This window comes from Myotis nattereri (assembly GCF_964212035.1).
Source record: "Myotis nattereri genome assembly, chromosome: X".
NCBI lineage: Eukaryota > Metazoa > Chordata > Mammalia > Chiroptera > Vespertilionidae > Myotis > Myotis nattereri.
The window spans coordinates 138,436,398-138,449,951 of NC_138078.1; the positions used below are offsets into that span (position 1 = coordinate 138,436,398).

General features: G+C 42.0%; 1 protein-coding gene across 3 annotated transcripts in view; it reads right to left on the bottom strand.

Moving 5' to 3' along the window:
* Positions 1-13,554, bottom strand: part of CD99L2 (CD99 molecule like 2) — a 95,471-nt gene that overhangs the window by 35,674 nt on the left and 46,243 nt on the right. For all 3 annotated transcript variants that reach the window (XM_081081324.1, XM_081081323.1, XM_081081322.1), the window contains exon 2: positions 5,946-6,005. In XM_081081324.1, coding sequence (XP_080937450.1) covers positions 5,946-6,005 — 60 coding nt within the window. The remainder of the gene's footprint in view (positions 1-5,945; positions 6,006-13,554) is intronic.

Genomic DNA, 13,554 nt, shown 5'->3' on the forward strand with positions numbered 1-13,554 from the left:
AGAGACAGTGGGAAGGAGTGAAGGAAGGGAGAAAAGCGGGGAGAGAAAGAGGAACAAAATTCTGAAAACAACATGGATGAACCTTGAAAATATTATGCTCAGTGAAAGAAACTAAACATAAAGTCCACATATTATATTACCCCACTGATATGAAATGACCAGAATAGGAAAATGTATAGAGACAGAAAGTAAATCAGTGGGTGCCATGGGCTGGGGGGTGAGGAAGAATCAGGGGATTAGGGAGTGATAAGTAAAAGGTACAGTGGGTTGTCGTTCTTTTTGAGATGACAGAAATGTTAAATTGACTGTGGTTATAGTTGCACAACCTTGTGAATACACTAAAAACCAATGAATTGTGCACTTTAAACCGGTAAACTGTATGGTACGTGAATTATATGTCAATAAGGCTGTTTTTAAATATATACTCCAGGAGTTTCCTCTTGTAATTGGAATAAAGTGTCACTATGCCTTTGAGACTTTATATGCTCTATCTCCTGGGAACTTCTCTGTCTTTTCTCTAACATTATCCACACTCCTAATCACATAGACTACCTTCTACGCCCTAGAGCCAAGCTAATTCTCTGCTGTATGGTTCTTTCATCTAATCCCTTGGCTTTCAAGGGTTTTTCCCGGCTCCATGCATGTCAACTTTCACCAGAGAGTTCTTTACCATGTTTAAGTAGTTACCCCTTACCACGTCCTTGGGCTCTCCCTGTTCCATCACTCTGCTATATTTACTCTAGAGTACTCAGTAGTACCTGAAATTATTTTATGTACTGTCTATGTCCTTCCAGAGAAAATAATTTCATGAGGAAATTGACCTAGGCCACCTGGTAAGTCCAGCCCTGGAATAGTGACTAGCAGCAAGCAAGTACTCAATAAACATTACTGAATGGATTATTGAAAGCCTTTTACAATACCCTGACGTAGGTGGTTCAGGGATTTTTTAAAAAATAAATGTACAATATACAAAGAAGAACATTCTCTGCCAGAAAAATAATTGAGCCAAAGAGAGATGGGCAGGCCTGTGTCTTTGAAATTTTAGTTGCATAAAGTGTAAGCTAAAATAGAAAAACAAAGGATGGCAGAGTGATGTGGTCTTAAAGGATATCATTCAACCCAAGACATCATGTGCAACCAAAGACATCTTGTATTGGTGGTCCTATGCATCCCAGACACACTGGCTGATGGGTGCTGATGAGTAAAATCCGATGGACAGGCATATGACTGAAAAGGTGATGTAAATATTTAAAAGCCCTCCAGTAGGAAATTAATAAATTTACTAATTGGTGGTCTGTTTATACTTAACAAGTTTTTCTGTTTTGTTTTAGATCATGTTTGTTTTTGGAGATGTTAATTTAATTTCATTAAAACCACCGATAATAAATTAGTTGTATTTTTTTTCTTAGGAATCTAAAAGGCTACCTGAATGTATAGGACTGTGTGCATGCTCAGCAAAAACCTGAGAATACCCTAAGATCTTGCCTCACAGCATACATAAAAATGAACTTCCAAGAGATTTATAGTTTTAGGTATATGATCCATTTTGAATTAATTTTTGTATAAGATGTGAGGCAGGGGTCCAACTTCATTCTTTTGCATGTGACTAGGTAGTTGTCCCAGCATCATTTATTGAAGAGACTATTCTTTCCCCCACTGAATAGTCTTGGTACCTTTGTTAAAAATCAATGGGCCCTACCTGGTTTGGCTCAGTGGATAGAGCATCAGCCTGTGGACTGAAGGGTCCCGAGTTCGATTCCAGTCAAAGGCATATGCCCGGGTTCTGGTCTTGATCCCCAGTAGGGGGCATGCAGGAGGCAGCCAATCAATGATTCTCTCTCATCACTAATGTTTCTATCTCCCTCTCCCTTCCTCTCTGAAATCAAAAAAATTTAAAAATCAAATGGTCACCCTGGTCGGTTTGGCTCAGTGGATAGAGCATCGGCCTGCAGACTAAAGGGTTCTGGGTTAGATTCTGGTCAGGGGCACGTGCTTTAATTGCAGGCTCCTCCCCAGCCTGGGCCCTGGTTGGGGCTCATGCGGGAGGCAGCCAATCAATGTGTTTCTTTCACACGATGTTTCTCTCTGTCCTTTCCTCTCTCTTCCACCCTCCCCAAAAATCAATGGAAAAAATATCCTCAGGTGAGGATTAACAATAAATAAATAAATAAATAAATAAATAAATAAATAAATAAATAAATAAATTGGTCATAGATACAAGGGTTTATTTCTAGACTCTCAATTCTAGTCCATTGAGCTCTATGTCTATCTTTATGCCAGTACCATACTACTTGATTATTGCAGATTTGTAGTAAGTTTTGAAATTGAGAAGTGTGAGTCCTCCAACTTTTTCTTCTTTTGCAAGATTTTTTTAGTTATTCTGGGTACTTTGAAATTAAGATCAGCTTGTCTATTTCTGCAAAACTCTAGCTGGGATTTTGACAGGAAATTGCATTTAGTCTGTTGATCAATGTAAGCAGGTGAGCATTTCTTACGTATGCCTGACTCTTACACTGGAGACCCAATCTTTCCAATCAAATCAGTCAAAGAACAACAATAATGACACACACACACTGAACACTCACCTTATATCAAGTCCTTTGCATAGTTCTTCACAAGGGCCAGCTCATCTAATCCTTACCATAATCCTAGGAGGTAGTGCTTATTATTAGCCTCATGTAACACATGAGAAAACTGAGGAGCAGAGAAGTCAGGTGACTCACCTAAGGTGATAGTTAATAAGTGGCAGAGGCAGGATTCAGACACAGGAAATCAGATGCCAGAGCTCCTGCCTTTCTCAATCCACAATATACAAAGGGATCCCACAAACCCATAAAACCCCCCAAAAAACAACCAATAACCCAGTTGAAAAATGGGGAAGGAATATGAAGAGACAATTCACCAAAGAGAAAAGTGCAAATGGTCAATCCTATCTAATAATAGAGAAACATGGTAATTAACCGTAACTTCGCTACCCTTCCCATTGGCTAATCAGTGAGATATGCAAATTAACTGCCAGCCAAGATGGCGGTCAGCAGCCATGCAGCTGAAGCGAACATGAGGCTTGCTTGCTCCAGTGATGGAGGAAGCCAAGGTTCCCCACCTGCCGCAGCCCAGCTCTGAGCTCCGGATGCAACAATGTTGCAATTATAGAAGCTAAACAAACTCCAGATACCTGCTTTCAGCTGGCAGCGGGCTCAGAGCTTAGAGCGCCAGTGATGGTAACAGAGTTTCAATTATAGAAGCTAAACAAACCCAGATACCTGCTTTCAGCCAGCACCGGCTCAGAGCTGGAGCCAGCTCTCAGCTCCAGTGACAGCCATAGAAGGTAAATAAATCACAGAAGAAAAAAAAAAGAAGAAAAAAAGAGGCTGGGAGCTTCAGTCACCCACCAGCATGAAAACGGCCCTCAGCCCCTCACCCAGACTGACCAGGCACCTCAGTGGGGACCCCCACCCTAAAGGGGGTGTGATCAGCTGCAAACAGCCATCAGCCCCTCATCCAGGCTGGCCAGGCACCCCAGTGGGGACCCCCACCCTGATCCAGGACACCCTTCAGAGCAAACCAGCCGGCCCCCTCCCGTGCACCAGGCCTCTATCCTATATAGTAAAAGGGTAATATGCAAACTGACCCTAACAGCAGAACAACTGGGAATGACTAGTCACTATGACACACACTGACCACCAGGGGTCAGACACTCAATGCAGGAGCTGCCCTCTGGTGGTCAGGGCGCTCTTTCAGGGGGGAGCTCTGCTCAGCCACAAGCCAGGCTGATGGCTGCCAGTACAGCGGTGGTGGTGGGAGCCTCTCCTGCCTCCTCAGCAGCCCTAAGGATGTCCAACTGCAGCTTAGTCCTGCTCCCTGCTGGCAAGTGGACATCCCCTGAGGGCTGCCGGGCTGCCAGAGGGATGTCTGATTGCCATCTTAGGCACAATCCCCCAGGGAGCAGGCCTAAGCCAGCAATTGGTCACCCCCGAGGGGTCCCAGACTGTGAAAGGGCACAGGCCGGGCTGAGGGACCCCCTACCCCCGAGTGAACAAATTTTTGTGCACCGGGCCTCTAGTAAAAATATAAAACTAGAGGCCCAGTGCACGCAATTTGTGCATTCAGCAGGGGAGGGGGGAGTCTTTCAGCCAGGCCTGCGCCCTCTCTCAGTCCGGGAGCCCTTGGGGGATGTCCAACTGACAGCCTAAGCTGGTGCAGGGCTTCTGGCTGAGCGGTGTTCCCCCTGTGGGAGCACACTGACCACCAGGGGGCAGCTCCTTCATTGAGCGTCTGCCCCCTGGTGGTCAGTGCTCATCATAGCGACCGGTCATTCTGCTGTTCAGTCAATCTGCATGTTAGCCTTTTATTCTATAGGATAATGCTCCATCTTAGTATAATCAGGGAAATGTATAATAAGCAGTAAGATATTTTGTCCATCATATTGGTAAAATGTTTTTGATTGGTAAAATCTGGTGGTGGTGTGAGGCTGGGATAAAAGTTACTATTATAACAGTATCAATGGGAGTACATAATGGTAAATTCATTTTGGAAATAATTTGGCAAAATCTGTTAAAATATAAAATATATATACATTTCAGCCTTGTGGTTCCACTGTACTTGGGCACAAAGGATATGGAGAAGAAATGTTCACTGAAGCCTTATTTGTAAATGTGCAGAACGGAAACAAACCACATGTCCACCAGTAACAAAATGGCCATGTCCACAGTCATATCACTGAAATGCTAGTTCCACAAAGCACAGGTTTGTGTCTGAGATACTAGTATATGAATAATGCAGTAGGTTAAATGGTGGCCCCCAAAATATATAGCCACGACCTAATCCACAGAACCCAGGAATATGATCTTATTTGGAGAAAGAATCTTTGCAGATGTAATTAAGTTAAAGTTCTAGAAATGATACCACACAGGATAACCCAGGTGAGCTCTGAATCCAACAAAAACTGTGTTTATAAGAAACAGAAGAGGAAAAGACACACACAAATGAGAAGGCCGTGTGAAGATGGAGGCAGTGATTGGAATGCCACAGCGGCAAACCAAGTAACACCAAGGTTTGCTACCACCACCAGAATCTGGAAGAGGCAAGAAACCTCCCCTTGAGCCTTAGGAAAGGGCATGGTCCTGCCAATACCTTGATTTTGGACATCTGGCCTCAGGAACTCTGAGAGAATGAATTTCTGTGGTTTTAAGCCACCCGGTTTGTGGTACTTTGTTATGGCAGTCCTAGGAAACTAATATAAATAAATATATTCACTCAGGTCTTTTGATACATATTAACTAAAAAAACAAGTTATGAAATAATATTCATATAACTAAATTAAAAAGTCCTACACATGTTATGTAAAACAAACAAAAAAAGAACTATGTGTATAGATGTGCATAATGACATAGAACACTAATCAGCCGTTCCTTCTTGGGGTGGGAGTGGGTTTTAGTAGGATGGGGAGCGGTCAAGGAAAATCTCAGCTTTACTTTCTAAGCATTCACACATTTTTTAAATGTAAAGACAAGCTGATAACAAAGCTTACCATTTGAGAGATTACATGCAGACACCATCTTAAGTAAAGCCATTTTTTTTTTTTTATCTAAAAGGAGAAACAAATCCCTTATTCACTTCAAAGTACCTTATTCTGAGGTAGGGAAGTACCTTATTCTGAGCTTGGAGGCCACTGCCTGCTGGCATGTTATACCAGTACAGGCTATGACAGGAGCTGGAGAAAATGCTGTATCAGTTATTACATATTGCTTGGTATTCTCCACAAAAGAAACAAAGAATTTTAGATATTCAAATTTTCTTTTGAATAATGTAATTTATGATACCCATATTTTATCCGATCAAGTGCAATACAGGCCACCCATTTTCCTTGAGTATGTATTCTGAGTGGATGGTACATATTAATTGCTATTGTTTGCTTTTAATAGATTATTCAATTTACTACTCACGCTTTACTGAGGAAGTTTCTTTCAATGCATCACTCAGATCAAAATCAAAGTCCGCGGATCCTAAAAAATAAAATTTTTTAATTTTAACTATATTTTCATGAAACAAAATAATACTAAAATACTCTCTTGTAATGGTCATTTCTCTTTAGCTAGTGTCATGAAGGTAATGCCACAAAAGAAGATCAGTTGAAGCCTCCCAAAGATATAATGAATTGATATCCTTCCACAAACAACTTATCCCTGCCCCCCCCAAAAAAATACATCCTTCAGTCCACTAGAAGTGTGAAGGCTCAAGTGTATAGAACATAAAGTACAATCTTACAAAAATATTTCTACATGTTATGTATGACTTTTGTAACAGGTAATATTGGAGCCCAAAGCTCCACTGAAAGTGGGCTAAGATCTTTCACCCCACCCCAGGTTTCACAAAGGCTACTCTGCATTTTGTCAACTCAGGGTACCCTCCTCCCCGACCCTAGCACCTACACCTAGACTAGTAGCTCTAACCAATAATACATAACTGAAAAGACTCTGGGGAAAAGCTTTCCACAAAGAATCTTCCATTCCATCTGCTCAATGCTGCTTGTTTTGGAATTTGACAGCTATCACTCCCTTGAGATCGGCATGTAGTTTCCCATGGGGGTATATACATTATCAAGTCTCAAGAAAATAGCTATGCATTCTCACTGGAACTGAATAAGTAAATGAATGGTGGATTGTAGAAGCTAGTTTTCTCACTGTTGGAGCATCAGATAATCAAGATTAACACAGACAGTGATGAGTAATATTGATAGTATATACCCTGGATATGATGTGATGAGAAGGGTGCTATAGTACGTGTGTGGTCTTTCTCTTAAAAACACATGACCTCAGTATAATCATGAGAAAAACATCAGACAAATTCCAATTGAAGGCATCCTAAAAAATACTTGATCAGTATTCCTCAAAACTATCAAGACCATCAAAAACAAAGTAAGTCTAAGAAACTGGAGTAGCCTGAAGAGTCTAAGGAGATATAGTTATGGAAAGTTATGTGGTACCCTAGATTGGATCCTGGAACAGAAAAAGGATTTTAGATAAAAACTAAGAAAATCTGAATGGAATATGAACTTTAGTTTATAATAGTGTAGCAATATCGGTTCATTAATTGTGACAAATGTGCCATATTTTTATATGTTTTATTTATTTTAGAGACAGAAAGGAAGAGAGGAAGGGAAGTGAGAGAGGGGGAGAGAAAAAGAGATACAGAGAGAGAGAAACATCAATGTGAGGGAGAAACATAGATCAGTTGCCTCCTACACACATCCCGACTGGGGATCAAACCTGCAACCTGGGTATGTGCACTGACCGGGAATCGAACTGGTGACCTTTTGGTGCATGGGGCAATGCTCAACCAACTGAGCCACACTGGCAAGAGCTCAAATGTACAATATTAATAATAGGGGAAACTGGGTGTGGAGCATATGGGAACTTTCTGTACTAGCTTTGCATTGTAAATCTAAAACTGTTCTAAAAGTAAAGTATATTTTAATATCCATTTCCTATAGCAAAAATTAAGGGTAACCACTAAGAGATGATCTGTAACCTCAACTCTTTCAAAAAGTAAACATGAAAGTTCAACAACAGTAACTAAAATCAATCCAAAAAAGTCACTAAACGGAAAAAAGAAGCAAGAAACATAATTGTCCAAGACTATAGAATATATTAACACCAAGAGTGAACCCTCATGTAAATTATAGACTTTGGGTGATAATGATGTGTCAATATAGATTAATCAATTATAATTAATGTACCACTCTGATGGGGATTGTTAATAATGGAGGATGCAGTCACCCATATATTATTTAATATATTTAACTGTTAAATGCATTACCTACCAACAATAAGATAGACCTTTATGAAAACTGAAAAAAGAAAAAAAAAGAAAATGGAGGAGACTGTGTGTGAGGGCAGAAGGTATATAAGAAAACTCCATACCTTCTGCTCAATATTGCTGTTAACCTAAAACTGCTATAAAAAAATTAAATCTATTGAAAAAAGGATAACAAAAGCCTATATAATGACACTAGAGGCCCAATGCAAGAAATTCGTGCAAGGCGCTCGGCCCTCGCAGCCGCAGCGGCTTGCCTCGGCCCTCACAGCTTTGTCTAGCAGAAGGTCGTTCAGCTGTCCGGTCTAATTAGCATATTACAGTTTTATTATTATAGATAGGAAAGGGCTCCAAAATATACTATTAAATAAATAAAGCAAGGTGCAGAGAGTATTTTTCCATTTGTCTATATACATATCCATACAAATTTTCTAGAAAAATTGCTAACAGTAGTTATGTTTAGAGAATGAAAATAGGAGTCAGGAAGAATGAGCATTTTACTATTAATTTAAACCTTTCTCTGCCTTTTTTGTTTTTAATAATGTACATATATTTCTCTTATGATGATGATAATGATAATTTAAAAGTTCTGTATCAACCCTCCAAAATCATAAGCCTATCATCCTACTGGGTCTCCATTTAAAACTCTATTCTTACTTTCTAGTCCAAGAATTGGAAGAATAGGTTCTTCCAAGTAACATCTTGCACAAGTAATATTTTTAGCCTCAGCCACTCCACTACTGTTTGCTGACACATTCTGTTATATATCATCAAGTAAAGAGTTAGGAACAATATAACACAATTTTGCAGTATTTCTTAATCCCTCATTGACCTTGGATTCAATAGACCCAAACCATCTGTGGACAAAACCATTCAATCTCAATCTAATACATCCTGAGCTCTTAAGGCTACCTCAGAGCGTACGACCAAGCATAGCTGCTAAAATCAAGATGGGAACAAATATTTTCATGAGAAATACCACACCTCAAATGGTCTAAAGTAGAGTTGTATTCCATACCTCTTCTATGCAATCTGTAACTAAATAACTCAGTTTGGGTGCAGGCAGACAAGGATCCTCCACTTTAACAACACTGGCTCATCATTTGGCACCAAGCACACATTAGAAAGCAGCTTATTCATCGTAGGGTCAATTTACAAACCCCAAATCATTGTGTATCTGGGGGACCAGTGTTCCAGTATGGGGCAGGAAAGTTACCTCATTCAGCCCTCTCTCCCTCCAGGTAGCACACCCATGCCATTGCCTCTCCCCCCCCCCCCCCCGCAGGTACATATCCCCCAATTCTAAGGGACCTCATGATATTTCTGCTGCTGTCAATAAAGTCTTGCTTGATTTTCTAAAAAAAGAAAAAGAAAAGTTACCTCATTCCACTGCAGAGGGTCACAAAAATTTGTTTTAATGGAAAAAGCATGTAATGAACTGGTGACACCTGTATAAAAACATCCTTTCATAGAGCAGAACTTTTGGAAATATTACACAAAGCCCTGCACATGTCCTTGAGAAGATCCATTTAGTAAGGAAAACGCTGCTTCTACCCACAGATAGCCCAGCGGCCTGTGTCTGTCCTAACGTGGATTTTGTCCCTTGGGGAGGGAACACAAACTTGACCTCATATTGCAACCTGACCCACTGTGACTAGGGTCTAAAGCTAAGGGCACATTTTCAGAGAGCTGTAAAACAAGGCACAACAGGCAACTGTTAGAGAATTCCACCAGGAATTGGCAGGACCCAGCAGCTGTCTTGATTGAAATGTCTGATCCATGAGAGCACCCACGTGATGTGCCCCTTAAGTAGTCTTACATTTGGATTTTATTTAATTAGCCACTCTGCTCTGTTCTCCTGCCTGTTCCACATAGTTTTTCCTGAAAGCTTGCCCCTTGCAGTTAGGTATATATGTTCATTCTCTCTCTAGCCCTATCCTGTCCATCATGGGAACCACTAGCCACATGTGGCTGTTTAAAACTAATGAAAATTCTATAAAAATGTTAAGATTCAGTTCCTTAATCACACTAGCCACATTCCAAGTGCTCCATAGCCACATGAGGCTGGTGGCTATTGTGTTCGACGGTGCTGACAAAGAATATTTCCATCATCATGGAAAGTTCCATTGGCATGTGCTGCTCTAGACAGTGAGCTGCTTGAAGCAGAGACTAGGACTTGGTCTTCTCCATGCCTATGCACAGGCCCAGAAGCAAGGAGGCACTACCTGTTCATTGTGATTATCCAAAGGGTGTCTCCATATTGTGAGAATACCTTCGATCTTTTCCCCACAGACTCACCAGTAGATCGTACATGATATTATTTTGTGACAAATCCATTTGGGTTTCATGCCAAGAGCAAACTCATCTCTGCAGAGGAACATGTCTACTCTCTGCTGATGGATTAAGAACTGCAGAGATATGGACCTCTGGCTGCTAAAGATTTCAGAGGCATAGTCACAACTCAGTCAGGAAGATGGGAGCCTCTCAAGTGTCCAATTACATCTATTCCCCTGCTCTCTAAGGATGGTTTCTCATCTCCCTTTTTCCTATGTACACATGAGAAACTTTCTTTTTTTTTTTCCTTTTTGGAAAGGGTCCAGTACAAATCCTACATGAATAAAAACTCACATAAACTGCTTTTGTTTTCAAATTTTAAAACCTTGGCCCTTTTCTGTGGATAAATAAGCATGCAAGGGACACCTGAGACTCGTAAATCATAAATATGACATCTCCGGATTTTCCATTTGTCTAAATGGAGCTTCCATAAACATCTATGTTATACTTAAATTTGTCCAATGCAAGGAGGACCCACTAGAAGGTGGGCCAGAATCAAATTCCTACCTAAGGGGTCAAATCATGACACACTTAACAGGACTCTGGCATATACCCATAATCACTTGGGTTCAGGAAATAATACTAGCCCAGTCAGTGTGGCTCAGTGGTTGAGCATTGACCTATGAACGAGGAGATTACGGTTCGATTTCCGGTCAGGGCACATACCCAGGTTGTGGGTTCAATCCCCATCAGGGGGCATGCAGGAGGCAACAGATCAATGATTCTCTCTTATCATGGATGTTTCTCTCTCTCTCTCTCTCTCTCTCTCTCTCTCTCTCTCTCTCTCTCTCTGTGTGTCTCTCTCCCTTCCTCTCTAAAATCAATAAAAAACTATTTAAAAAAATAAGACTAAAATCAGCCCTAAAAGATTGAACCTAAAGGAGGAGGGGTGAGGGGCACCGCTTGATTTAACCTGAAATGAGCAATGGAAGATTTCATCTGATGGGGCAGCTTGTAAAAGCCATGTGTTTCCCCTGCCCTCTAGGCAGGTGGCCATTAAGGCTATCATATAATAAAAGCCTAATATGCAAATCGACAGAATGGCAAAATGACTGGTTGCTATGATGTGCACTGACCACCAGGGGGCAGACACTCTACGCAGGAGCTGCCTCCAGCCTGCAGGCCCCAGGCCAGCCAAGGCGGGTGCCAGCAGGGGTCCCCCAATCACCCCGCCCGCGCGTCACCCCACAGATTGGCCCTGATCATGGGTCAGGCCTAGGGACCCTACTCGTGCACAAATTTCATGCACTGGGCCTCTAGAGAGTAATAAAAGGAAAACCTGCAGATCAGAAAAACAACTTTATACCTCTGTGCTGCAGGAAGCCTCTGCCTGCCATGGAAACATTCCTGAACACTGCTTGTGGGAAATTTATGCAATAAACTCACTGGCACGCATGGTCAATTTTACAAATGTCTCTGGTAAAAATAACTTTTCTTCCTTAACACAAACAAGTAGGTCTCCCACCTGGTGCTAGAGAGGGTGGGAGCAAACCAAAAACACTAAATTATGCTGTTCCCTCATTTCCCTGAAATTTTGCACTGTTTTAAATTAACTCTTGTTGCTTAAATCTAGACTTGAACACATTTGTCTTGCCAAATTTATGCTTTTACACCTCAAAGCATGCTGAGTAATTAATATCCTCTAGGTTAGCTAAGCACTGCAGCATTGCAAGGGAACATGAAAGTGGCTTTCCTCTTATTCTGATTACTAAATGGATATAGCTATTGCCACCTGAGCTCCCACTAGTTTCATGAATAAATTTAAAGCACTCCCAGAGAGGACAGTAATGATGCAAAAGCTGTAGTTCACTAGAAGCCAGGGATCAGCATTTCAGTCCAAAACAGCCACCACCATTAATACATCTGCAGTGTCCAACCCAGGTGCTTCATTACAGGTATTCACAGGACACACTGCACTCCAGTTACCTGCTACTTAAAGGAAAACTTGGTAAAAAAGAGAACGATTTATATTCAGGTGCCATTGCTAAAAGCATTTTTGCATATTCCTAGGAAGTGTCTATGTGTCCTACATACATGGAAAGTAGCTTGATTTTAAAGATGGGAGGAGGATTTTTTTTTTTTTTTTACAAATTGTGTAAGTCACCTCACTAATTAAAAGATGTTTTATTCTTCTTTTCCACACAACTGTTCAGAGAAAATCCCTAAGGTGTTCAGAAGAGTTTTACCGTTTTAGTTCTTACATTTAAAATCTATGATCCACAGCCGCCCAAGCAGCTCGCCCCTGTCCAAGGAGTAGCAGCCACACGAATAGACAGACTGACCACATCTGAGGAGCGGCAGCCCTGCGCAGCCCACAGTGGTCTAAGGAGCAGCAGCCACACGCAGTCTGCACCTGTCCGACAAGCAGCAGCTAGGTGAGCATCCTGTCCCCATCTGAGGAGCAGCAGCCACACGTGTAGCTCACCCCCGCCTGAGGAGCAGCAGCCATGCAAGAAGCCCGTCACCCATCTGAAGAGCAGCAGCTGCGCAAGCAGCCCACATCCGTACAAGGAACAGTAGCACTGTAAGCAACCTGTCCCAGTCCAAAGAGCGGCAGCCACACAAGCAGCCCACCCCATCTGAGGAACAGCAGCAGCATGCAGCCAGCCCCGATCCAAGGAACAGCAGCCACATGAGCAGTCCACACCCATCCAAGGAGGAGAAGCCACGGGAACAGCCTGCTCCTGTCCAAGGAGCAGCAGCCGCGCTAAGCCCACCCCCACCTGAAGAGCAGCAGCCTTGTGATCAGCCCACCCCTGTCCAAGGAACAGCAGCTGTGTGAGCAGCCTCACCTACCAGCCAGAGGAGACACCACTGCTGCGAACAGCACCCACCAGAGGAGCCGCTGCCAACTGAGGAGCAGCCACTACTGCGACCACTTGAGCAACTGCAGCCTGAGGAACCACTGCCACCCAAAGAGCAGCCCCTGCACGACTCGACATCTAGATCAGTCGGTGAGACCAAAAATAGGTAGACAAAGAAACCCCCAAAGGAAAGAAAAGGAGGACTCGCCAGAAAAGTGGCTAAGTGAAACAGAGGCATTCAATATGTCAGAAAAAGAATTCAGAATAAGGGTCTTAGAGTGCATAAACTGGTTGGAGGAAATAACAACTTATGTAAGAATCAAGAAGAAGTGGATGAAAAAAATCAATAACTTACGTAAGAATCAAGAAGAAATAAAGAGTGATATAGCTGCAATAAAAAACACTATGGAAAGTTTCAACAGTAGACTAAGAGAAGCGGAGGACCGAATTAGCGAATTAGAAGACAGGGAAGCAAAACACACCCAAACTGAACAGCAATTGGAGAAAAAAATTAAAAGACACAAGGAGAGAGCCTAAGGGAGATATGGGACAACATGAAACGAAACAACATACGAATAATAGCGGTGCGAGAACAACAGGA